Source organism: Syngnathus floridae, chromosome 22 (assembly GCF_059516105.1).
Source record: "Syngnathus floridae isolate MCC-2025c chromosome 22, RoL_Sflo_1.0, whole genome shotgun sequence".
Classification (NCBI taxonomy): domain Eukaryota; kingdom Metazoa; phylum Chordata; class Actinopteri; order Syngnathiformes; family Syngnathidae; genus Syngnathus; species Syngnathus floridae.
The window spans coordinates 5,706,259-5,730,990 of NC_142434.1; the positions used below are offsets into that span (position 1 = coordinate 5,706,259).

General features: G+C 44.9%; 1 protein-coding gene across 5 annotated transcripts in view; it reads right to left on the bottom strand.

Annotated features, from left to right (window-relative positions):
- Positions 1-24,732, bottom strand: part of plxna4 (plexin A4) — a 113,534-nt gene that overhangs the window by 4,570 nt on the left and 84,232 nt on the right. For all 5 annotated transcript variants that reach the window (XM_088366583.1, XM_088366582.1, XM_088366580.1 and 2 more), the window contains 24 exons: positions 21,634-21,757; positions 20,122-20,275; positions 19,499-19,598; positions 19,315-19,429; positions 15,324-15,524; positions 14,826-14,922; positions 13,917-14,107; positions 13,125-13,276; positions 12,937-13,060; positions 12,354-12,490; positions 11,636-11,803; positions 11,405-11,498; positions 10,513-10,752; positions 10,301-10,447; positions 9,697-9,931; positions 9,488-9,630; positions 8,437-8,705; positions 6,911-6,977; positions 6,700-6,846; positions 6,467-6,626; positions 5,406-5,509; positions 4,746-4,845; positions 3,831-4,021; positions 2,274-2,443 (listed from right to left, as the gene is read on the bottom strand). In XM_088366583.1, coding sequence (XP_088222709.1) covers positions 2,274-2,443; positions 3,831-4,021; positions 4,746-4,845; positions 5,406-5,509; positions 6,467-6,626; positions 6,700-6,846; positions 6,911-6,977; positions 8,437-8,705; positions 9,488-9,630; positions 9,697-9,931; positions 10,301-10,447; positions 10,513-10,752; positions 11,405-11,498; positions 11,636-11,803; positions 12,354-12,490; positions 12,937-13,060; positions 13,125-13,276; positions 13,917-14,107; positions 14,826-14,922; positions 15,324-15,524; positions 19,315-19,429; positions 19,499-19,598; positions 20,122-20,275; positions 21,634-21,757 — 3,630 coding nt within the window. The remainder of the gene's footprint in view (positions 1-2,273; positions 2,444-3,830; positions 4,022-4,745; positions 4,846-5,405; positions 5,510-6,466; positions 6,627-6,699; positions 6,847-6,910; positions 6,978-8,436; positions 8,706-9,487; positions 9,631-9,696; positions 9,932-10,300; positions 10,448-10,512; positions 10,753-11,404; positions 11,499-11,635; positions 11,804-12,353; positions 12,491-12,936; positions 13,061-13,124; positions 13,277-13,916; positions 14,108-14,825; positions 14,923-15,323; positions 15,525-19,314; positions 19,430-19,498; positions 19,599-20,121; positions 20,276-21,633; positions 21,758-24,732) is intronic.

The following is a 24,732-nucleotide window of genomic DNA, read 5'->3' on the forward strand; positions in this document are numbered from 1 at the left end:
TTGAATTTGAGTAAAGTTTGATTCTATGTGCCATAATGTGCCTGATAACTGTCCATTGAAATATCTTTACGTGAAACCGGTCGATGACATCATCGATTAATCGACTTTGTCAACAATGTCTTATGACTCATTGTTTCAATACAAAATGTCTTACGATAAAGATCTAAATAGGTTTTGTTTACAGTAAGACAACATAGTATAACAATAAGTGGGATTTGTCGTTTTTAATTAAATGTTAGTGAGAAAACGATACTATATAGGATGCAGTGGTAGTTTTTGGCATTTGCAATAAGTGCGGCCACACGAGGCAGCATTATACCATAACAAACGAATTACGGTAATAGTAAGTAAGTGTGACATAATACAGTTGCCATGCTTCATTCTATATTCAGTAAAAGGCGTTGACCATGGGGGTCCTCACTGGAGACTGCATAATCACACAGTCCATATTGGCTTGTTTGTCTCCTATTTTGTGCCTGTCCGGAATAATAAAGACATACTGTAAAACGGCCGTTTACTCGCGAGGCTTGTTTCTCACAAAATGAATCACCGTTGGCTCATCTGGATGCGAACGCTGCTGGGCTCGAGCTGTATTAGAACTGCGAGCTACTTGGATCACTGCATTTTCACAATCGTCTGCACTTTTGGCCAAAGCGGCAAAAACTGAGACATAGAGGCTGTTTGAGGAAATGCAATCATGGGGAGTGGGACAGGGAGGGGTGATCAAAAAGCACCGCTCCATGGACGCCCACAAAGCTATTAAGATGGACAATCTAGCACAAGAGGATTTGGACCACAGGAAGTAAAAGTCTACATTATGACTTGAACATTAATCGAAGCAAAGAATCTAGAGGGATTAGGTGAGGAGGGGGATCAGAGGGATATTTAGGCTGCCGCTAAGCCGCCCCAGCTGCCCCGTTCTTTGAGTTCTTTCAAATGATTCTGCGTGTTCAAAAGAAACGCCGTAATAACACCCACGCATCATCAACAGTGTGGAGAATCACAGAATTGTCTGCAGTTATTTCCTGCTGGGTCAATTCTGGAGATGTTACATGGCATTCATCCGTGCGTTTTGTTTAAACCCCAACCGCCGGGATCTGTCGCGTAATATAAACGTCAGTCTTGTCAAATAAATACAATGTGACATTAGAGCTGTTATGTTGTTGCTTATTTTGGAGCCTTGGCTTAAAAGATTATGTAATATTTATGGTTGACAAAATATCTGTGTGACAAAATTGATGATGCAGTATGACATTGTGTTTTGTTGGTCACGTTAGTCTCCAAAACATTTCCAGGAGTTTATAGTATATAAATTGCATTATAAACTACTGTGCAAAATGATCATGGCACTATTTCCGAATGTGTTTATATAGTGTGTGCTTTGTGTGTCAGTTTTATTATTTTGTTTTACATTAATTTAAACAAGCACTGATAATGGTGTTTCACTTTCTTAGTTGTTAGCATTGCTTCGCCATCTTGTGTCTTGCTTCATATGTCACGTGTTTAGCTAGCTACCTCTTGCCCTCTTTTATTAATACTTTTTAGATCTGAAGCTTATTCAACACGTTAGGTGTTCAACTAGTAAGCCGGTTGAAGCAAGTAGCTAATGCAGCTTCGCGCCTAATATTTGCTAGGTAGTTCCCAAGCTGCTGGGAAAGCAGGTACGAAGGGTCAATGTTCAACATTTTATTTTTTAAACCAGCTTGGAGTTAGTTGAAACAAAGTGGCAGCTCCTCCAACTTCATGTTTCACTACAAGCGCTACCACAACTGGTTGCTAGCGTCCAAATCGCTACCGTCGACCGATGACATTATGTTGAGTAAGACATTTAATGTCTGTGGAAATCTAAATAATGCCTCTAAAATTATGATTTTCCTTCCATGTCCACCTCTTTATTTGTCCCTTGATACACATTCATGTGAATGAAGCATGCTGGGATCTTTGGCAAAGGGTCAGAAGGCTAATAAGATATTAGCGTGCGTTGAACTCCCACAGAGTCCACTTGCCTTTTTTCATTATTTCATCGCCCCTCCTTCACAGCTCACTTAACCCCTCGCCACCCTCGAGTTCATCAGCACATATTACGATTAATCGCGCATTTGTGACCGTGGAGATTTCCAGTGGGAGTTCTGGCCCCAAAAAATGTCTGCCAGTAGAGATTGTTGGCAGCGCGCCTCTAAGATGGTGGATGGTTATTAGGCCTGCGGTGAAGCTTGTGGCACACCGGCCAAAAATATCACTTTGGGGTCAAACAACAACCGTTGTCAGCTCACCAGTTGCTCTTCCACGTGTGTCGCACATGCGGGTCGTGGATGTTGTGTTTATCGGCCTGCTCGTCCAGGAAGTCAAACATGTACTTGATGGCGAGTGGCAGGGCGCTTCCTCGGTGCGCTGTGCTGAAGATGGTCTCGAAAAGATCATCCACAAACTTCTGTAGCGTGCCCTGGAAAGGAAAGAATGAAAGTTTGGACTTGGCAAAAACATAGAAGGGATACAAGTTGTAATGTTGTGAATGACGTGTCAATGGACTTTTCCATAGCGTCTTGCTAACAGAAGCAGCATCACCTAAACCGCTCTGTGTTGCCGGATTAGCTCCCGCACACACTGCATCGTTGACTCTCATTTGATTTAATGTTGGCGACTTGACAGGAAGAAGAAAAAGCGGCGCAAAGACAACACCGGAATCTAATCCTCTTGTAGAATGAGGAGGAATAAGCTGATGGGATGCAATGAAAAGGACAGAGGTTTCCTATTAGGAATGAGGTGCAGGCAAATAAAAATCCAATTTGGGCTAGAGTGTCTGAGCGAATCAGAGGAAGAAGACAATTCCGTTAGCCAGACAATCATAACTGTAATTCTAATGCGGCCCTCATTCCTGACAGCTTTCTTTTTTCCCCCCGCCATGTAGATAGAATCATATCTCACTGGTTCAAGCCCATGGGCCCTTTTTACCAGACTATTATCTGACAAGGAGATGTGACGTATAGCGAGCGTGTAGTACCGAGGCAATGACATTTCACGTCCTCCATCTCGAGAGTGTACGTCGGCAGACATCACCGCCGGCTGCTCTTCTTCCCCCGGCGGCGGCAAAACACCAGCTCGCCATAACAGCGCAAACACCAAGTGCCGTTCATGTCGAAAATGAGTAGAGATGATATAAAACACATCTTGCTCGATGTCTCTCGTGTGTCTTTTGTGTTTTCAACTTATAAAAATAGAGCTATCCCACACTTGTTCAAAGCAACTTAAATTAGTGTTGGAGTTCTGGAGATCGATATTGGTCTCGAGACGGATCTCGACACCAGGGTCTTAGTTTCAGCTTCCTTTGTTACTGGATTTTAGATCAAGACCGGTCGAGACCAAACCAGCACTATTCGGATCAGTGAGAGACGCTTCTTGGATATGAACTCGAAGTCTCAATAGTCTTGATCTCTGTTGGTGTGGTCTTCACTACAACACTAGCTCAAATCCAGGTCAATAATTTCTCCACCTTCCCCTTCCAAGACCTTGCTGTATTGTTTCTGCTGCTTTGTCCCACTCTAAATAACTCACAATGTCTTTTATTTGTGCAGAAAAACCTCAAACAACCTCATTTCTCGAGCCCTTCTGATAAGATGTCAACGCCCAATTCCAGAGAGGAGAAAAACAAACAAAACTACCAAACTATCTACTTTCTCTCTCATCTCGTCGCCTCAAGGGGGGGGGGTGGAATACATTTGAATAATCCTCTCCAAAGAGATGATGCCTGCAAATGAATATGCAAACGAGGGAGAGACTTTTCCTGAGTCATGGGAATGCTGGATGGAGGTCAGGCTGAGTGTTAGCCTCACCTTGGTAGCCAGAAGTCTGGTCAGGTAGATCTCGGAGACCATCTTGCTGCCACGGTCACCTTCCTTCTGGTCACCGTGCTCGTGGTTCTTGACCAGGTGCCACACCTTGACGCCGCTCTCCAGGTCTGGCGTGATCATGGGCGTCCGGGAACGCAGGCTGTCGGGACTTCCAGTGTACTTGATCATGTTCTCTGCACGGGGTGGAGAATGAAATCAAAAGTAGGACCAAATAGTGTATTTCCAAGATCCTGAGAAGTGGTTAAATCTTTGTCTTTGGGGGGGGGTGACGAGACACTGGCTGACATAAAATCGAAAAGCTAAAATACGACGTGCCCACCCGGCGGATGGAGCGGGGCCATGACATTTCCAAAACGCACGGCTCACTGAATGTTGACACAGTGTGAGTGGAAATTGATCAGCAGCTTTTTGGCAGCAATCAATCGCTCCTTAGAGGCAAAGAGTGAGGAGATGCCTGCAGAAAGTCTGAGTATTCAACGGGTCAGGTTTTTAAAACTAATTCCGATTCCAGTGTTATTCTTAAGGTGTTTTATCTTTTCAGCAACACTCTCCATGGTAATTGGATGGCACTGGCGTTTGAAGAAAGAGAGTCGCCGTATTCTTGCTAGCTTCTGCTAATTGGATTGAGCGATGGCAAAAGGTGAGACTTCACAGGCTAATATTGCACCATGTCTGATGTGCTTGCTCGCTTTGATCAGCAGCTGACCGGAGAACAAATAAACACTGCATAATGCTTGCAACGATCCTCAGCAGACACTCCAGGTAGAAACATCTGATCACAGAAGGTTATCCAAAGCCTACTCAATATAGATTAATATGACCCCCACCTGGGGAGAGTGCTAGATGGCGAATCCGCATCCAGCAATCGGGACAAGACTGTCAAAAGAATGTACTCACCATATTTGCTGGCAGACGTTCGAGACACAGTGGAGTTGTTCACTGAATTGTACGCCGTTACTTGTTTGGGAACCAAGGCCATCACGGCGTTGTCAGGCACCTGTCGCACATTCAACCCACAACATTAGAATCTGAACTTTACAGAACTCGAACCAATTTATAAACAGTGAATTATTATCGGAAGATGTGATTATACCTGACACCCACACCGATGATTGACGGTTTGGTGTGGGCCTGTGTGACGTCTCAATTTAATAATAATGGGCTCCTCTCAGGAATGAGTTGTGTGTAGGTGCGAAGAACGTGTGTGTGTGTGAATGGATTTGTCACTTCCCAGCTCATCCATACTGGTTTCAATTAACACAACTGGGCCACACGTACACACAGTGTGAGAGTATTGTGAATAATGGGAGTCGCCACGATGCAGGGTTAATTGAAGTGATCTCTATCATTGTTTGCTTGGATGGGACAGGGAATAAGTACCCGAGGCCTTTTTTGTGCATGCACGATTATTAAGATGCTATCATTATTTCACTCAATCTACAATGTTGATATCAAGTGAAGGGAGGGGAGGTGGGCGAGGGGGGACGTCTTTTGTATTGCAACCCTTAGACATGCTCCTATTATGGGTATGCTGAATGGAACCACAATGAGGGTTACCTGATAGTGGGCCAGCATGTTGAGTCTCTTCCAGTCTCCTTCGATTTTGGTGGTGACGTCCTCGTCCTGCAGAATCACACGCTGGCCTCGGCCTTGACGCCATTCTGTGAAAGGATTCGCGCAATCAACAGGTGCGTAAGATAAACCCATCATCCCCCAGTCCAATCATGGCAAGGGAAAGAAACAAAACAGCGATCACATGAGGATTGAGCGGAATCATCGGAATGTCCTGTTGTTATTATTATTCCATTGTGAAGCTACACAGAAAATCTTCCTATCAAGATGGAAATGAGCACCTGTCAACAAGTCCCAGTGAACCAAACGAGGAATAGATCAAACAATAAACTCGTAAATGGGATTATGCCAATTCACGTATGGACTCAGTAGTGTAAATGTTCTATTACGGACTAGCGCACAATCAGAAAGACTTCTGGGAAAGTGTCTTATTCTGTAGTTTACACACATTCCCTAAAGTCAACGAGACGTGAGGACACACACACACAACAAAGCAGATTCTTTGTTCTTGGCCCTGCTGGATACTGTAACAGAGTGAGAATAAAATAAACCACAAGGCCTTTGGATAACTACACTCAGGACAAATCTGTCTCAGGAGACACTCCTCCTCGAGCCTATTATCCTTATCAGGCCTTGCAATTAGATTGTGCATACTGCAATATGTCGATTATGCGAGTCAACCATGGTTGGGACATTTATGGATCTAAAAATGTAAAGCTATAGAGCACTTCTTCCCCAGACAAGCTTCTCCCAGAGCTCCATCAATAACAGGCGACCCAAAGGGAAAAACAATTTGATCCTGGAGTGTCCCGGAAAAAGAAGATGCTAAAGCAATCGTCGCACTTAAGCGTAGTCCTTATTCCCAGCGGGATGAACTGGGCTCTTACGAGATTCGGGTCGGTTATAAATATACTCGTAGGAAAACGCTACCTGTTGGCAGTGAACATTACAAAAATCACGAAAGACGGTGTGGATCGAAGGAGAGTTGAGGATGAGAAACTGAAAAGGAATCTATTAGGTCCAAGAGTCAAAGGAGATGGTCATACCGAGGTCCATGTCGGAGGCTTTGAGGCGATGCGAGTGCGGCACGTTCTTGTAAATGGCATCCAGGATCTTCTCCTTCACCTGGCTGATGGTGTCACAGTTGAGTGCCTTCACCTGAATCTCCGGGCTCTTCTCATTCTCCGGGTGGATGCAATTCACCACCTGAGGATCCAAAGACAACCAGAATGTGTTTGATAATACTTTAAGGCCTTAGTGATGCTTTCCTCTTTCTCACCAGCGTCTTGTAGTCGATCTGTTGTCTGATGAGCTTGTCCTCGCTTAGAGAGTAGCGCGCCTCTCCTGTGATGGAGTCAATAGGACCTTTCTCCATCTGTTGCTTGATGGCGCAGAAGAGAGAGAAGAGCGGCTCGCCCGCACACTCCTGTAGGAAGATTGGAAAAGTCGGACTCATTTCACCACCGGAGACAAATTTCAAAGTTTGTTACCTTGAGAAACTTGTAAAGGAGAAAGGTGAACCAGTTGGTCAGCATTTTCTCCGCCACAGACTCGGTCCTGCGAAGAGAACCGACACATAATAAACACGATGTTATCCCCTTATCAGTATTCTGTGTCAACATCGTTATGATGCCTGTTGGGTACACAAACATAATTGCGGTGACACAAAATGTAAAAAAAAAAAAACTGTGTCTGGGATTTGAATGCGATGCAAAGCAATTAAAAGACTTGATTTGATCCCGGTAGATTGATGGTGCTCCCTGTAGGAACACTGGTCTCATTATCAAATTCTTTTTTTTTTTTTCTTCACTGGACTGACATTCTATCTGTGCATAATAGAAAGCAAATGAATACGTGTCTCCTTCAGCGCCTGGCATCCGTGTGAATGCATAAAAACATCAGCGGCGCTAGTGAGGGCACAAACGAGGATCTGATATCCTTTTTTTTCTGTCCGGCAGCGGGGTGGACAGACATTTAAAGGCATCAATATTTTAGGATTAGCTATTGTCGGAGAGTTGGGGGCGGCCACCTGCAGCCCGCCCGCCCTCTCGACGCCCAGATAGCCACTTGAAGGGGGCCTCACGCCGAGCCCCGCCGTGCCAGTGGGCCTGTCTGGCATAACACCTGGGGTGGATTATCTTTTTCGCCACTGTGCCCCACCCCCCCATCAAATCTCATCCTGCGTCAAGGTCACCAAGCAACGTTTGATTCTTTCTTCACAGAAAATCAGACAAGGATCAAATGAAAGCACTGAACAAACAGTTATCAATTCTGGTGCTTTGCTTAAACTCTTCGAGACAGTTCAATCAGAACTAAATTGATTGGGTTTAAGTCTTGAGACTACCTGGTTATGCTCGTGAAGTGTTTTGTTTCAACCTCACCTTTGTACCAGTTCAAGCTAATTTTATACTTTGGGTTGCTGTAAAACTTTTGACGGGGATCATTGTTGATCCAAAAACGTGTCATCCCTATTATGGCAACCATCTTAGGAGGAAAAGGCACAACGTCGCTTTTAAACCTGGCTGGTAGTAAAAATACAGCTCGGCTGACAACATACAGTAAATACTACTCAAAAGTAAACTACCGTGTGTGTGTGTGTGTACAAGTAGTGTGTCTGCACGGCGGGATGAAGAGTAGGAGGAGGAAGAGGAGATTGCGGCAGAGACTGCGACAGATGGTTGTGGAAGGCTCTCGTTAGTTAGCTTGCCTGGTGCTTGTACTTCAGCGCAGGTTGAGATGGGACAGATGGAATGATGTGTGTGTGGTGTGTGAGTGTGTGTGTGGTAGGCACACATGCAGCACTTCTTGGCCGAAGAATCAGTGGGTAGCCGTGCTCAGAAGCTGTGCCAGAGATACGCTGTTAGCATTGATTTAGCAATCAAGGAAGCAGGGAGAGGAGGGAGGCAGAAATAAAGATGGTGACAGAAGTCCTGCAAACTGTGTGAGGGAATAAATTCCGAAGAAGAATTTGTTGAGTTTTATTTTATCTGACGTTGATGGATCAAATTCGTCCTACCTGCGAAGCAAGAGCTTGGGATGGTTCTTGCTCTCCAGGTTGCGATCGATGAGGTCGGACAGAAGGTGCTTCAGGACGTCGGTGGCGTATTCAAGCTTGCTTTGTAAAACTGTCATGATGAGCGAGGCCACGTTGCCGCGGTCTCGCATGGAGAAGCCACGCTGCGCCTCCAATGTGCGGATGAAGCACAGTAGGTAGACTTTGTTGTTGATCAGCTGGCCGAACAGCTTCAGGCCCTTCTCCACCTGCTCCTGTCGGTAGCCTGGAACCTGTACCGTTAAAAAAAAAAAAAATCGCAATTACAGTATTTCTGAGAATAGAGTCCAAGTATAAGAAGTACGACCAAATTCTCAAACGAGAATGTGACTCGTCTCGTCAGCGTACCAAAAACGGCGAGCCTCTCGAGAGCCCGCTTAGAAGCTTTGATGCCGTCGCTGTTTCAAAGCCGAGCCCGCCGCAACACCGAGCCGATTATACCAACCGCCGCGTTTGGAGCTTCCGACCTCCATGTTTGTTTCCTAACGAGCATCTACGGAGTTTGGGCTTTTAACGTTCCATTTCTTTGCAGTCGCTGCAGCTGTCATCTTGCCTTGTGTTTTCATCAGCGTGCAAGCCGGAATATTACTGTATCCTTTCCATCACTTGGACTATTTCTGTCACCCCTGACGGCACATCAATAACAATTTAGCACGCGTCAAACACCTAAGAGCAGCCTTCTGCTTCCTTCATTAGGCTGCCGTCGCATATCGTCTCTCCGCGCAGTCTGACATTTATACCAATTAAAGCCTAATTAATATTGCTTATTACTGGCAAATTCTCATCAAGGGACAAAGTGGCCAACCTTGAGGCCAATGGAATGGGGGTCAATCATCACCTTAATGGAACAAGATGACTCGCTCAATTATGGCTGTCAATCAACGTCACCGTCGGGGATAAATTAGGAGATATTTTATTTTTACTTCTTACCTGACTGACTGACTTTTAATTTGATTTTTAACAAGGCATCCCACATGGATAGGATGCAAAATCACGAAGGACCAGGAAGGCATACCTCAAGGTCTCGGAGTACAGGATGCTCCTCAATCCCCGGGAACAGGACTCTCATGGTGTACGTCCTGTAGTCCAGGAAAGGGATTCCCGCGCCATCCAAGTCGCTCGTCAATTCGTGGATGTCAGTCTGTAGCTCTGCGAAAGCTAACAGAGAAATAAAGTGGGTCAAAACACGTCCTCGAAAAAGACCCCCGTGTATGAGTTTCGTACCCTCCTTGCATTCCAGCGCCACCCGCGACTCCAGGTTGTCCATCTGCATTTGCAGCCGCTTGAGGGTCAGGTCACTTTCGCGAGACTTGCGCTTGTAGGCGATGAGCACCATGACGATGGCGAGGAGCAGCAAAGCCCCGGCCGCCGCGATGCCGATGATGGCCGTGCTGCTTAGCGGGCTGTCCGACGTGATGTGGACCACGCCTGGCGAGAACTCAATTCCACCTACGCGAGCCTGAGGACAGATCACGGGCAGCTTTGGCTTTTCTGTGTCTAGACTCCAGGCAAAAAAACTACTTCATATGATTTTGTTCCAAGACAGACATATTGATTCAAATTGAATGTGTGCAAACTTGAGCTTCTCTTATTGTTTCAAAGCAATCATGCCCAGGTGGAAACAGCAGGAAGCATTTGGAGCAAAGTGGCCATAAATGGAGTCCTTATTGAGTTTCCTGCGGTCCAAATCGGCACAGACGGCCTATTTGTTTGTCTTGTGGGCGGCAATGAGAACCACACGGACAATCAGTCTGTCTGGGACTGCGTGCAGATAAACAGAAGGCAACATTCGTCTGTCCCAACACGGATTTGCCCTGCTGTCACTCACCAGAACTTTATGGCGTCCCGTCAGGTTGGGCGACTCGCAAAGCAGCTGGCTGTCGGATACGGTTAACATGCACGGTTTTTCTCCGATGAGAACCGTGTAGTTCATCTTTCCGTTTCCACTGCTGGTGGGAGGCAGGAAGTTCCGTCCCTGGAGGAAAGCAAAAAAACCTCTCAAGGTCCTTAAAGAGAATGTGGAGTGTGAATGAACAGTACCTTGAGGATGATGGGCGATCCGGGTTTAAGCTCCAGAACGCCGGACGGGCTGAGAGGCTCAAATTCGGGATTGGGGTAGTAGATAAAGTTGGTGTTGTTGAGCGCCATGACGGCCTGCACGTCGTCCAGTTTGAATCCAAACTCATCGGGCCTCTCCGGTGCCTCCTGTTGTTGGGCCAGACTGATGGGAAGCTCCGGGGCCTGGCACTGCATTGATGTCGGGCTCAGAACCTGGCACAACTGGAGATGACAAAATGACTTGACATGTCTCCCTTTTTGGCCCTTGACTTTTTCCTTTGCTATTTATAAAACTCATTTAAAAACAAGACTGCTTTGTCTGATATGTCTCTATGGAACTGTCAGCGCCAGAAAAGACCTCGCGCAAACATTGTTGAGACGCCAACAATAACCTTCAGCGTGAAGCCACGCCGACCAGCGCCTGTCGCTTTAATTGGGTCCTTGAACGTCACATTGGACATATCTGGAAAAGGTCTGCCAAACATCCCTGTCATGTGTCCTTGCTGAAAGTTGACTGGATTGTGTTGTGTGTGTGTTGGAGACTAACTCCACAAAGACATGGTTGTGTGAGTTTGATGTAGATGAAATTGAAAATGAAACCTTGGAAAATCTGTAAGGCCAAATCATTATGTCGTGTAGATACTATCATCCCTTTCTCAGTCTCTCATCTTCAGTCAAATCGAAAAAAGAACTTTGTATGGGGTGAATAAAAGCTACAAAGATTCCGATAAGGGACAATCTCTACGGATATCATTGCAGATGCATGGAGACAAATTTCATCAGCCTCTATTAATTTCAATCCGCTCGATCTGCCCTACTTTTGACCCGTTTACGTCATCGTGGCGCCAGAGACGAGCGGTCCGAGTCGACTTACGTTGAGTGTCTCGTGATTGTTGTATTTGGCTCTGATTAGCGGTGTTTGGATGATGTCCAGGTTGGTTCCTGTCACTGTCACCGGAGTGTGGCCACTGAAAAAGAGAGAAAATAATGAGAATCCAAATGTCACAGTTGGGTTGTTACTTACAATTGGCATCATTTACTGCCATTGACGCATATAGACGTCTAAGGTCTGGCAGGAACGTCTAATATTTGAGTTCCTTGTTACCTGTAGATGCTCCATTCGGGCTCTATCTTGGTGATGGTGGGGTCCTCCACATACTCGAAGCGCAGGTCCTTCTGGAGCTGGGCTTTGTCAATACTCACCGACACCAGCGCGGTGCCGTAGCCGTTCAGCGACGCGTGCGTACGGCACGTTAGCCATAATCCATCGCGTCTGTGGATAAAAACCATGTAATGAGGCTACATTACGGAATGGTTACTTAAATTATTGAACTGTCCTTGAACTGAATGTATGCTAGATTCCAGAAAACTGATGAATGAGGCTAACTTACGATATTAGTTATCCATGATTTTTCCAAGGTTTTCTTGAATGCATGAATGATTGCCTAGTGATGTTCTTTTCCGACCATATTTAGTGGTGAGGGTGGCTCTTAAGGGCAAACATCTTGATGCTGTCAATCACCACGGAGACACGCCCTCAAGCACGCGCTAGCCTTATCAGCTAAATGAGAGCATAACTTACCGAAGGAGCTTGGTGCTGTATTGAAGAAGACATGAAAGCCGTGATGGAAAACGGAAACTCATTAGGAGGATATTTATGGACATCATAAATCCGGGGCGGCTTGCTTTGCCAATGACTTGAATATAATCTGATTTCTTGAGGCTCTGGAATGTCTGTGCAGTTCTTTTATATGACGCAGTGTGTGCTTTTAATTGACTGGCTAAGTGCAGGGGGGGGTCAGGCATGACGGCGGACGACTAACTTGAGAAAGGTGCACGGCTGGTCTTTAAACATAATGGACACGTTGCTGCCGGCGTCCAGATGGCTCCCTGTGATGCTGACCACCGTTCCCCCGGAGACGGGGCCTCTGTTAGGCTTGATGCTGTGGATCCTTGGGATCTGGACAGACAATATGCGGGTGGTTAAAAATAACATCAACACAAGAACTATGACCTGGCCGACAGTCTAGGACAGGTGTGTCAAACTCATTTTTTTCGCGGGCCGCATTGTAGTCATAGCTTCTTTTGGAGGGCCATTATGACTGTCAACCCAAATAAATGTATGAGCACCTCATATTATATACAGTAAAAGCTACAAAACAAACTGACAAATAATTCATTTTCAAATCAGACGAGTAAAAACTGGTCAAATATTAAAAAAAAAAAATTATTAAAAGTGAAGACAATTTGGAATTCTAGTCATGACACGAATTTGATGCACAATTTGTCTTCGCGGGCCACATAAAATGATGTGGCGGTCCCTATCTGGCCCCCGGGTCTTGAGTTTGACACCTGTGGTCTAGGAAGACATTATAAATTATATTCCTGCATAAATCGACCTCTTACCACAAAGTAGTAGTATTTGGACGACTTGGCTGTGAATTCCGGCCGACACTCCCCTACGCCAACGCACACCTTGACATTCCCCGTGTACTGACTCTTCTCGGCACGGCCCATCTCGCACACAATCCTGTGGATGAGACGTTACAGAAACCTGCCGCTTCTAAAGCCAGAACTAAAGTCTCTCTACTTACTGCTCTGCAGGGATGTAACCGTCCCGGATGGGTGTGCATTCCACCTCTGCCACCTTCACGTTGCCCTGGATCTCACGGAACTCCAAGCCGAGGTTGTCGCCGCGAATGGTCACGAGGGTGCCGCCTTCCCTGGGACCTCGTAGAGGAGTAATCTGAAGATAGAAAGCAAAGATTGACAGATGCAGTCATGAGGGTCCAAAACTATCAAAATGGTAATCGCCATATAATTTGACTGAACGTCTAGATCTGCACAGATGGATGGACCTTAGTGACTTCGGGCTTATGTACCTCCCACACATGCATCCTAATGAGCACCATCTTTATGGGAGAGGTATCGTCCTCGCCACATTACTAGTCCCAGACTAACAAGACCCCCCAGTTTGCGGCCGGTGGACCACTGTATATTAGCAAACAAAAAACCGAGGCGTAGCTTCAAAAAAGCGAGTCAACGATGCGTCAATTAAACTTGGGATGAGATAATTGAGGGCTACGTTGCTACAAAAGCTGAATTACTTTTTTTCTCACTGCCTTGTTTTTCTTTCCTCTCTGTCATTACAGCTCCACTCTTGAACGTCTTCTCAGTAGCCTCTATTTCCACCCCCTCATTCCATCATTAATGTGCCAACATAATCTGAGTCATGCTGCACGAAATGCTTCATCGCTTTCTTCATGGAGGTCGTGGGTCAATCTATCAATCTGGGATTACATTCCGGTATACCCGCCAGGGGTTGCTTCCGGTTCCTGAACCGGGTTTAACTTTGAAGTGTTGAAGGATTCCGGCGGGAGTCCCACCTGCGTAATACGTGGGTGGGTACACTTGCTGTTGATGCCGTTGTGTTCCAGCCACTGATTCTCCGGATGTGGGCAATGTTGCTTGAGCGTGCATCGGTTCTCCCCTTTGCACCACACGCAACCAAACAGAGGGTCCGCCTTCAAGCACAGGCCACAGCTTCCACGCTGGGCGTCGCATTTGTAGAGATGAACTGCACGCAATAAGAACATGGCGATAATTGAAGAGAAAAGAACTCCAAACAAATTTTCAGCTTCACACTCTGAAACTGTGACAAATTAGAGCAAATAGGCAGAGAACAACAAACAGGAGAGTTTCTTCACTCATTATGCCATTATCTGTGGTGCTTCACGCCTCCGCACATTTAACATACTATCACCATGGCAACAGGCCAGACGTTTTCTTCCTAATTACGATTAGACGGAGGTGTGATCTGTCCATCTCGTGACGCCCTGGGAGATGACGATTCCTCTTTTCTGTTGCTGCTGCCTGGTAGCCATCACTCATTTTGCTTTTTTCAGAGCACATGTTTAAAATACATTAGTGTCATTAATCATATCACGCTACTTGTCACTGAATAAAAACTTTGCCTTTGGACTAGATGAGGCATCTTATGGCTTATTATATTATTTTTAAAAGCTGCTCCAAGTAATTGTAAACACTTGTTGGTAGGAATTGCTGTGTAGAATTGGTTCTTCATTTTGATTGGCCGCAGTAATTATCCAAAAGACGAAGTTAAACACTCCACAAGGAAACATCAGGCGTGACTTGCTACACCTCAGCACACCGCCCGCCTGTTGCCATGGTGACTAACTCCAAGGGCAGGAATGGCCCTGTGGCATGTGTGTTGTGATTATGCTATCATTACATACGTGCGCGTTAGCAAAACGAATAAATTACAAGCAGCTCACCTTTGTTATGGGCGGGGTTGTCGATGCTAAAGTCGCCGTTCCAGATGACGGTCAGCTCCACGGGAAGGCTGCTCATCTCCATCCCGTCATAGAAGTACTGTCGCCACGGCAACCGAAGGGGGGAGGCGGGAAAAACAGGGAGTCGTGAGGGAGAAAGTGGCCGTTATTATCTCCTGAGTATAGAAACTGAACATGTTCTGTATGCAACAGGTGGCTGAAGCAATAAACACACACATACACCTTTCAAAGACTATTTTGATGTCAGAATCATCGTTTTTTTTTTCCTTTGGCAAGATTACAGTTTCCCTCTTTCAGCGCTCAATCAAAGTACAATATTTGGATTGTGTGATGATTATGCACACTAATCCCATAGACACACAAGTAGTCAGAGTGATGAGGACAGGCATAAGGAGGAGATGCGTTTGTATAAACACAAGAGCGGCATAAAGCCTTTTTTCCATGCTAATCTGCTGCCAACACTCATAGTCGGATGCTCACCGAAGTGTTCTGACACTGCACCGAGGAGCTGTTGAAACGCAAGGCGGGGACGCGGTGTTCGTTGCCCTGGATGGTCAGCAGGCACTCGTAGCCCCGTTGGCCTGACTGAGGTTGGGGTAGGTTCTTGGCTCGCAAAGTGATGGGCTTCACCACGTTCACTGGTACCAGGATACGCTCAGCCGGCAGCAGCTGGGGGCACTCCTGGGAGAGACGGAGATAAAATTAGCCAAGGATGCTATCTGGCTGTGATTCAATATAGGACTACCAAACATAGAATTAGAAACTAGCTCCTCTTATTGTGCAACAGTTCTTGGTTCCTACCATTTCTCAACTTGGTAGAAACCAAAAACTGTGCCTTACCCAACAACAAGAGGACTTTGAGGAAGACCATTACGGTAAAAATTCAAAATTCTGGTCAATGGGAATATAATACACAGCAAAATGAATGAATAAAATAAGCGACAGGAAGTCACTCATGTCAAGAAGAAGAAGTAGAAGAGAGCAGATAAGACGAGCTAGCGTGGCGGCGCACGTTTAACCGGGCGATAACGCTCGGGTGGAGTTTATTAAAAGCCACTTGATTGGGTTTGGCTGAGTGACTGACTGGATGGCTCCTCAGCGAGGGGGGGTGACACTATTCGCAAAGTCATTATAGATAAATGACACACACGCGCAGAGCGAGAGGTGATGTGTTTGCGTTTCATTTCCCTACATTTGGAGAATGATTTTAAGTGGTAGGGCGATCACGCATACACTTAACACACTTGAACAATGGCAGCCGTTCATGCGATCCGCCTGACGGAAGCAAAGTGTGACTTAAATCTAGAAGACGTAGACGATAGCGCCGTACGCTGATGACGAGGTGTCCGAAGGCGAGACTTTGTCACAAAGAAGACAAATTGCAGGCAGACAGACAGAGCACCTTCTTGAGATAAATAACACAAGGAAGAGGCGCTCGCATCATCCGCTGCCATGGTAATGAGGAGGCACGCTTCAAAATGCACCTTTGGGTCACCATGAATATTCATCCTGCTTTTACTGAGTAAGCGACCCCTAAAAATACAGATATAACCCCTATTGATCTTTCAAGACTTGAATAGGATTTGGTATGATACAGTAGAAATATTCTAATAAATTTAAATTTTTGAAAAATAGTCATTCGTTCGTGTTTATTATTTATTATTGTTGATTTAAAAAAATAAAAGGGAAGGATTAATAGGATTGTATACAAAAAAGTAATGCAGCACAAAATCTGGAATACTGTATATATATATATATATATATATATATATATATATATATATATGTGTGTGTGTGTGTCTGTATAGCATAACTAAAGTTGATTCATATGCTTTAAGAATAAAAAATAAAATAAATAAATAAAAAATAAAAACAGTAGTATTTGTAGTGTTTTAAAGCTGAATCCACTAAATCCTTTAACTATGAAATTAATAATAACTTTATATAATTTTACCAATTTTAATTCAAATTTTTAATACTATTAATTTTAGATTTTTATTAGAAATACATATATATATATATATATATATATATATATATATATATATATATATATATATATATATATATATATATATATATATATACACATACATATATATATTCAGTTATATTACTAAAATTGATTAAAGTTCTTAGTTAAAGCACTAAACTATCTAATGTAAATGTATTTAAATCATGAAGTATATTACACATTAAATACGATATACAACCAAATCACAAATAGTGTGTGTGCCCCTAGTGGTGATGCCAGCCGTCACCTTCTGAGATTAATGTCGACGTTACGTTGATGTAATGTCAGTTGTGTTTATCGCCAGACTCACACCCCCTCTTGGACTCTCGGGATGTGATAAATAATAGGGGCGGCACAGATACGCCCGCCACACACACACACAAACGCACATTCCCATAAATAAAAACACCATCAGGCTCCGCGCTGCTGAGAGATAGGGCGGAGAATGATGATAAAAAAGGAAAAGACAAACTCTGCTCACGGAGAGGCAAAAGTTACGAAAAAAAGTTATTTGTTTTTTTTTTATCACCTAAAGCAAAACATTGCAATTGAACTTGAAGATTTAGTGACGAAAAAATGTTTTCCCCATTTATTTAAATAGAATTTTTTCTTCTAATTTAAAAACAAGTCAAGTAAAAATTTCAAAAATGAGGAATTAATTGAGTTAAGGTTTGAAGATTCCTTTTTTTTTTTTTTTTACTTCTATGGTGGCCTATTAGGCTACAAGCTAGCTGGGTTAAACAAACTCATCGGTACAGTTAATTCCACATAAACACTGATTTATTATGGCTTTCATAATTTTACAAGATGCTAAGCAACAGGTGTAAAATGTTCATATACTTTTTAAAGCTATTGACAAACACATAATGAGTCCAGAAGATGTAAAGTCTCAAGTCCTCGCTACCCTAGCGAGTCGACCCTTAGCGCTGACCCTGCGCGAAGACTCCCTCGCTCCGTTCCTTTCTTGTCTGAAACCTGCTTAGATCCGCTAATTGGAGACTGGTGGGAGGTGTGAAGGGCGGCGACAGCACCGGATCAGGAAACGGCGTGGGAGCTGTGATGGCCTCTTTCTCGGCGTAGTTTCAAGTCATGTAATTATAACCGGTGTGAGGTGTGAAGATAAGAGACATCTCCAGTTTTCGCACATTTCCTCGTAAAGATCTCGACTGAAGACGCTTTCTCCTGAGGTGCACTCATCACCTCGATATTTCTAATATTTCCTCATTACACGCTCCTTGCTTTTCTCCTGGAATTCTACTGCTGACAAGATTTCCTCAATTCTCGCATTCAGGGTCTTTTTCAAATTTCTTTCCAATGAACTCACACCCAACTAGCAGCTATTAAAATTGCAATTTAGCTAGCTTAATAAAACGATCCCGATCAATCTAGTAGTAGAAAATACACTCCTCGGAATTGATCGGTGTGACTCCGAAGCAATTAATGCTCATTTTGTGCTGTGGCTGTTGTTTCGCGGAAAACGATAAACTCGAATAAAGTGATGTGGTTAATAAGAAAGTTGAATCCAAAGAGAGCAGGTAAACATTACTAATTGGGTAAACAGACACGGCTTATTCCCACTGTAACGGCGTGACCGGGAATATTTTAGTTGTCAGGCTAATCCCAACGGCTAAATCCTTGAGACGCATGAAGGACAAAGTTTGGCAAGTGTCTGAGCTGCATACCCCGTGCCACCAGCGACATGAATAAAACAGCGCCAGCTCCATGCCCGGCGCGGGTTTTAACGCCGTACTGCCGCGCATACTAACAACAAGCTCAACCAGTGGGGAGAGAGGCGCGACGGCTATCATTAGCATAGCGTGGAGGGATTATTCCCAAAGCCGCTCGGAATCTCTTCATTGTATCGGAGGCGGAAAGATCAACGCCGACTTGTTGCTGTTTTGGGAACGGTGAATGCGCGTCCAGAAATCTCGAGGCAAGTGCACGACCTCGGATTGGAGAGGTTAATAAAAGCACATTAAAAGTCATTAAGGCTGCAAAACACCTGCTTTCCCCAAACACGGCTCATCAAAACGGACCATGTCATTAATGTGCAAATACGTAATCCCTCTCCGCTTTGTTTGTGGCTTTTCTTGGAAGTCGGCAACACAATGGGAAGAGGATTGGCACATTATTATCCTCGGTCAATATTGACCAGCATTGCTTGAGTTAATTGGAAAAGTAAACCGGGGGTCTGACTAAGCAGACGGTTCAAAAGGATAATGGAAGACGTCGGGAAGGAGGGACAATAATATCACACGTTGAATCGCTCCGGGGAAATATTGGCGGGATAACACAATAGCGAGCAGACGGCTCATCAAACCAGCCAATCTGGCCCGCGCTCGTCCAGACGGATGCCAGCGCCACTGATCTTCATCATAGTTCACCTCGGGCAAGGATTAACCAGACACCAACTCCCGGAAAAAGGTGTTTCAGTCTCCAAAGTTTGGCAAAACTCACCTCTGGTTTCTTGACTCGACCCTCCTGGAAGGAACACGTACGTGGATCGTGCGTGCAGTCGTGTCTGTATTTGCACCAGTGGCACTGGTACGGACTGCTAACGCATGACAAACACCTACCAGGAGAAAAAATAACCTTCAGCGTGCTCGATTTCAGCATAACAATACCAAAATGCGATACTTACGACTTGTGTACGCTGCAGTTGTAGAAAACGAAACTAGTGTTGGCGAACGCCAAGCCGGTCTCCTTGGACTTGAGATACAGTTGCACGATCTGGTGGTCGCCTGGAGGAAACACAGCGTTGAATTTTATCACTCGTTCACACGGCTATGGAGGAGCCGCAAGTGTTCTGCTTGTTGCAACGGTATCTTAAGGGGGGGAGTTACGAAAGCATCCCTGCAACCTTGCAGGAGCCGATAAGGTAGGAACATGTCTCCCTCGGGATGGAAAGCTGTCTTTGGGGGAGTCTCGGATGAGTTAAACTGGGAATGCGATGAAACGCTGTACCTCGTCTGTGTCCTTTTGTCTGGCTCTAATGAAGGGCTTCATGTTTAATTCATTATACACACACACTCACACACGCACATACACACATTGGCGCATGGGTCACCTCGCCACCGTCAAGGCGGCCCACTCGTTCTCCTAGCCTGGCTAACAAAGAGGGAATCATTCATCAATCAAGGTAAAGCACCCCTGACAGTGAATCCGTTCTAATTAGACCCCTAAAAGTTACCTTGAAGGCTGCGATGTCAACCAAAAACTGGATAATTAGTTCCAGGAGAAAAAGACAGAAATAGAAGTCCTTACCTTTGTCGACCACGACACGTGGCATCTCTTTCTCGGCCGGGGAGAAGCACTTGATGCGATTTCCCTCCACCAGACCGTTCATCTCCGCCAGGTCCTCGAAGGTGCAGTTCACTCCTGCGGAAAGCTCCGGCACATTGTGAGCTTCCAAGACCAACTTTGGGAGAAATAGAAGACAGACAAACGTTGTCAACATACGCAAACTTTAAACACAGGTTATGAAGTCCATGGTTCCAACATTAAGAATGTTCCTGAAGATTAAATCGAACAGCTTTTGAAAATGCTGAATCGGCTCAGCTCAGCACCTGGCAGACTTTGTGCCGTTGAAGACCGTGGTAGTGGAAAAAAAAAAGCCGTCCTTGAATATGGAGGAAGCAGATGTACAGGGGGTCAAGACCGGAATATACATATTGATGGGACAAGCACGTCTACGGCGGTCCTCGGTCAAGGCTTTGATTTGCGTCGAGGCCCGTTCACACTTGGTCAGAGCTGCCTCAGCAACGGCGTAAGGGCCGAGCTCAGCTGTTTTTAGATTGTGCTTTAATGAAGTCCGACTGCGGGGGTCTAGGGCCTCCATCTCCCCTATGTTCTCTTGCCTCTTTTCATACAACAAAAACAATTCCATTGTGTTATCAACCTAATAGGAAGTCAAAGAAAGGTGAAGGAAGTCGTCTTGTCCCAGGCTGTGGCCTGCCATCATCCACTTGGGGGAAATGTACGGCGTCGCCTTTGGGTAAAACTCTACGCTGGGAAAAGGTTAAACACTAGGAATGAGTCCGATCTCACGCTCACACACACACAAACGCAGTCTATGAATACCATTAGAGTGGCGCAGAGGTGGGAAAGCAACAATGGTGCGCGTGACCCTCGGTGCAACACAGATGGGAAATGATCATTCAGGCCTGACCTCAGTAAATCAAATAGTATTGTACAGGGTGCACACTGGCTATTCATGCACAAACCATATTTAAGGCTCAAAGGGAAAATGGAAATGTTAGCATCACCTCTGTGTTTGAATTTTCAAATGTTTGCAATAAAAAAGGTCCCTTGGCTGGTAAGAGAGGGAATGAGCACATACTTGGAAAAGGGAAATCTGTAGTGGGGGGGAAAAAACTCCTGCTCATTTCAGGCAGTTGGGAGCCTTTTTTTTTTTGGAACGACTATTTATATATTGTCTAGATATATTTCAATAGGGAAAGATGCTTTGACTGAATAAACTAAACTCTTATCACCAGGCGCCACTGTATTCAAATACTTGTACAGAGCAGTAAACTATCCGGGAGACATTTGCTGCATTTAGCTGCCAAGCATCCCTTTACAATGCCAAGCAAATACTATGGGATGTTAACGAGTGTTTCATTGGACAGGACAGCTCATTTGCACAGCCGCCATTTGAATTGTGTGGCTCTTGGCAGGCCGTGTGATCCATGTAAAGAGTGGCCACTAATCAAAAACGAGCGTATCATAATCACCTTCTCCGAGTATTACTATCGCAGGAAAACCACGTGGACTCACCGTCACGCTGAACTGGGACACGGAGATGTTGTTGGGGTGTACGCTGAGGCGTACACACTGCTTGATGTCGGACGCAAAGCGGCGAGGCTCCGACGACCGCTCGCATTTTTCCTTTCTGGTGCACCTGCGAAAAAAACAACAAGAAACCGAATGTTATTCAAGACACACCTGTTGGGAACATTCCTCGTATTTCCTCCATGGGGGGGATATTCATTACAGTGGTTGGTGAATGGAGCCCCAGTCAACTTAGGTGTGTGTTTAAAAAAACAACAATGGCGGCTCTATATGAGAGGAGGTGAGGTCTTTGGGAAGGAAGCAAGTCTTAATGACTGGAATTCATGGGCAATGCCAAGTGCAGGTGGAACCGGTGGCTTATATTCCTTTTAATTCTAGACCGGGTGGTCTAATCCCATACTGCGACACACAACCCTAATATATATCTGTCTATGGCACAGGTGTCAAACTCAAGGCCCGGGGTCCAGATACGGCCCACCACATCATTTTATGTGGCCCGCAAAGACAAACTGTGCATCAAATTCCTGTGTCATTACTAGAATTGCAAAATGTCTTCACTAATATCTTTTTTTTTTAATATTTGACCAGTTTGTACTCGTCTGATTTGAAAACGAGTTATTTGTCAGTTTGTTTTGTAGCTTTTACTGTATATAATATGAGGTGCTCATACATTTATTTGGGTTGACAGTCATAATGGCCCTCCGAAAGGAGCTATGACGACAATGCGGCCTGCGAAAAAAGTGAGTTTGACACCCCTGATCTATGGCCAAGGATGTCAAACAAATTTTTGTCGCGGGCCGTATTGGAATCATAGTTTTCCTCAGACGGCCATTATGACTGTCAATGTCTACTATACAACAAACTGATGAATATAGTATACAAAGTTTTGAAATCAGAGTTTAGTAAAAACTGATGAATGGTCATAAAAAATTGCTAGCAATAGCTCTATTTTTAAAAAGTGAAGATAATTTGTAATTTTAGTAATGACACAAAGTCAATGCAAAATTTGTCTTCACGGGCCACATAAAATGATGTAGCGGGCCGTATTCGGCCCCCGGGCCTTAGATTTGACACCGATACACATACATAGACAAAAAGGCCTAAGTGGGACAAGTGGCAACATTGCTGTTATCTGTGCACTCGCCATCTATCACATTTGTAAATACATCAACGGTACAAACCCGAGCAATTGTTCTTTTGCCGTCTTGTCTGCTGAGCAAACAGCCGTTGTCAGCGAGATATTTGACTGACCGCCGCCGCCTGACAGGCGAGTTGAAAGGATTAGATTGGCCCTGAATGGAGACTAATATGCACTCAGTCTCACCCGGGACGGGGAGGGGGGGTCTTTGATAAGGTGACGCAATTAAGAGAGAGTAAGAGAGAGTGAGAGAAGGCCATGGATGGATCTGTCGCCGCCTTCCACCGCTCCTCCTGCTGATGATGTGTGAGTTATATATTTCATCACGAAATCCTCTTTTGACGAGCTAATTGACTCTCGTGTTGCAGATGAGGTCAACACCGGCCAGAGAGGTCTCCAATCAAGACGGACCTGTAATTATACACTCGCTTGTTTGAAAATATGATGTGCTACATGAGAGTAAATAAAAACGCTGCTTAAAAGGAATGTGTTATCCCCCCAAAAAAATCCACTGTGTAGTCCAGTGAGAAACTAATTAGCATATAACCTGTGCATTAGCCATATATGCTATGCTAATAGCCCCGGGCTGTGTGTGTTACTGTGTCACAACGCACTTCACACATACACACACAGACGCACACACACACACACCGAGCACTGCTATCATTATGAGTGCTGATCCACATAGCACAAAAACGCATGGAGGGGCCCGTGGGAGAGTCATTACCTGGCCCATTGGCCATGACCCCACTGTGGACACACACACACACACACACACACACACACACACACACACACACACGCACAAACACACACACACAGTGGAGCATGAAGCAATGCATCCTTCTGTCAGTGAGATGAAAACACACCAACTTGCATCTTTGATGAAATGGTCATACGACCAGTCGTAATAGATGAAGTTTGTAAAACAAAACACACACACCATATAGGATGTATATGGTGCACTTTCATGTGTTTTGAGTGCGCCAAACAACCACACACACACACACATATTGACCCAGTCCAGACATATTGATCCCCTTCTATGAAAACCAATATGGCAATTATACACACTGTATGCAAACACAGCGTGACCTCTGATATTGATTTCTTTTGCGTCGTGTCAAATACAATACACTTCATCTACACGTCAGCGATTACGCGTTTTCATCGTTGAATTGCTATCTCATGCAGGTGTGTGAAGGTGTGAGTGCTTCCAAGCAGACACTGAGTGATGGACCTGACTTGGAAATGTTGTTTGATAGATTACATGTGTATGTGAAACAGTGACGGACATCCTCGACAGGACACACATCAGACTGCGAGCATCCTCGGCTCAAATATTTGGAAAAGGCTATTCGTGATATTAAATCGGACAAAAAAACAATTGTTTGAACTTCTGTGTTTATTTAGCTCATAGTTGAAAAATTTCCCTTCAGGTACTGTTTTTGTTGACAAAGCACGCAAGTGTTTGATTCCAGCCTGACCCAACACAATTAGTCGGCGGTGGTTTTTAATGAGCATAAATCGGTAATGAGCACTGGTAGCGGAGGTAACGGATGAGCGTGAGCGGCGAAACATGTAGCAACGGCGGCAACGGCGCGGAGAATAAACATCCGACGGTTCTGCCAATTAGGTTTTGTTTTTTCTGGCCGAAAAGGTTACTCATCTGACAGCAGCCGAGACGTTCCGGGAATACGTTTTCAATTTGACTCGCGGCATGACTTGCAAGTTTGATTCCGTCTGTTGTATTCTTATTAATGTCCATATTTTGGTCAACATACTGCGTAGGTGAAATTTGACAGGATTAAAAATTAGTACACATCAGATTTGCTCTTAAACGCGGGAAGTCTGATTTAAATGGTAGCAATGAGGACAAGTAGACAGAAGGAGATAAGGGGAACGCCTATAGACGAGCACTGTGGGAATATTGTCAGGACAAAGGG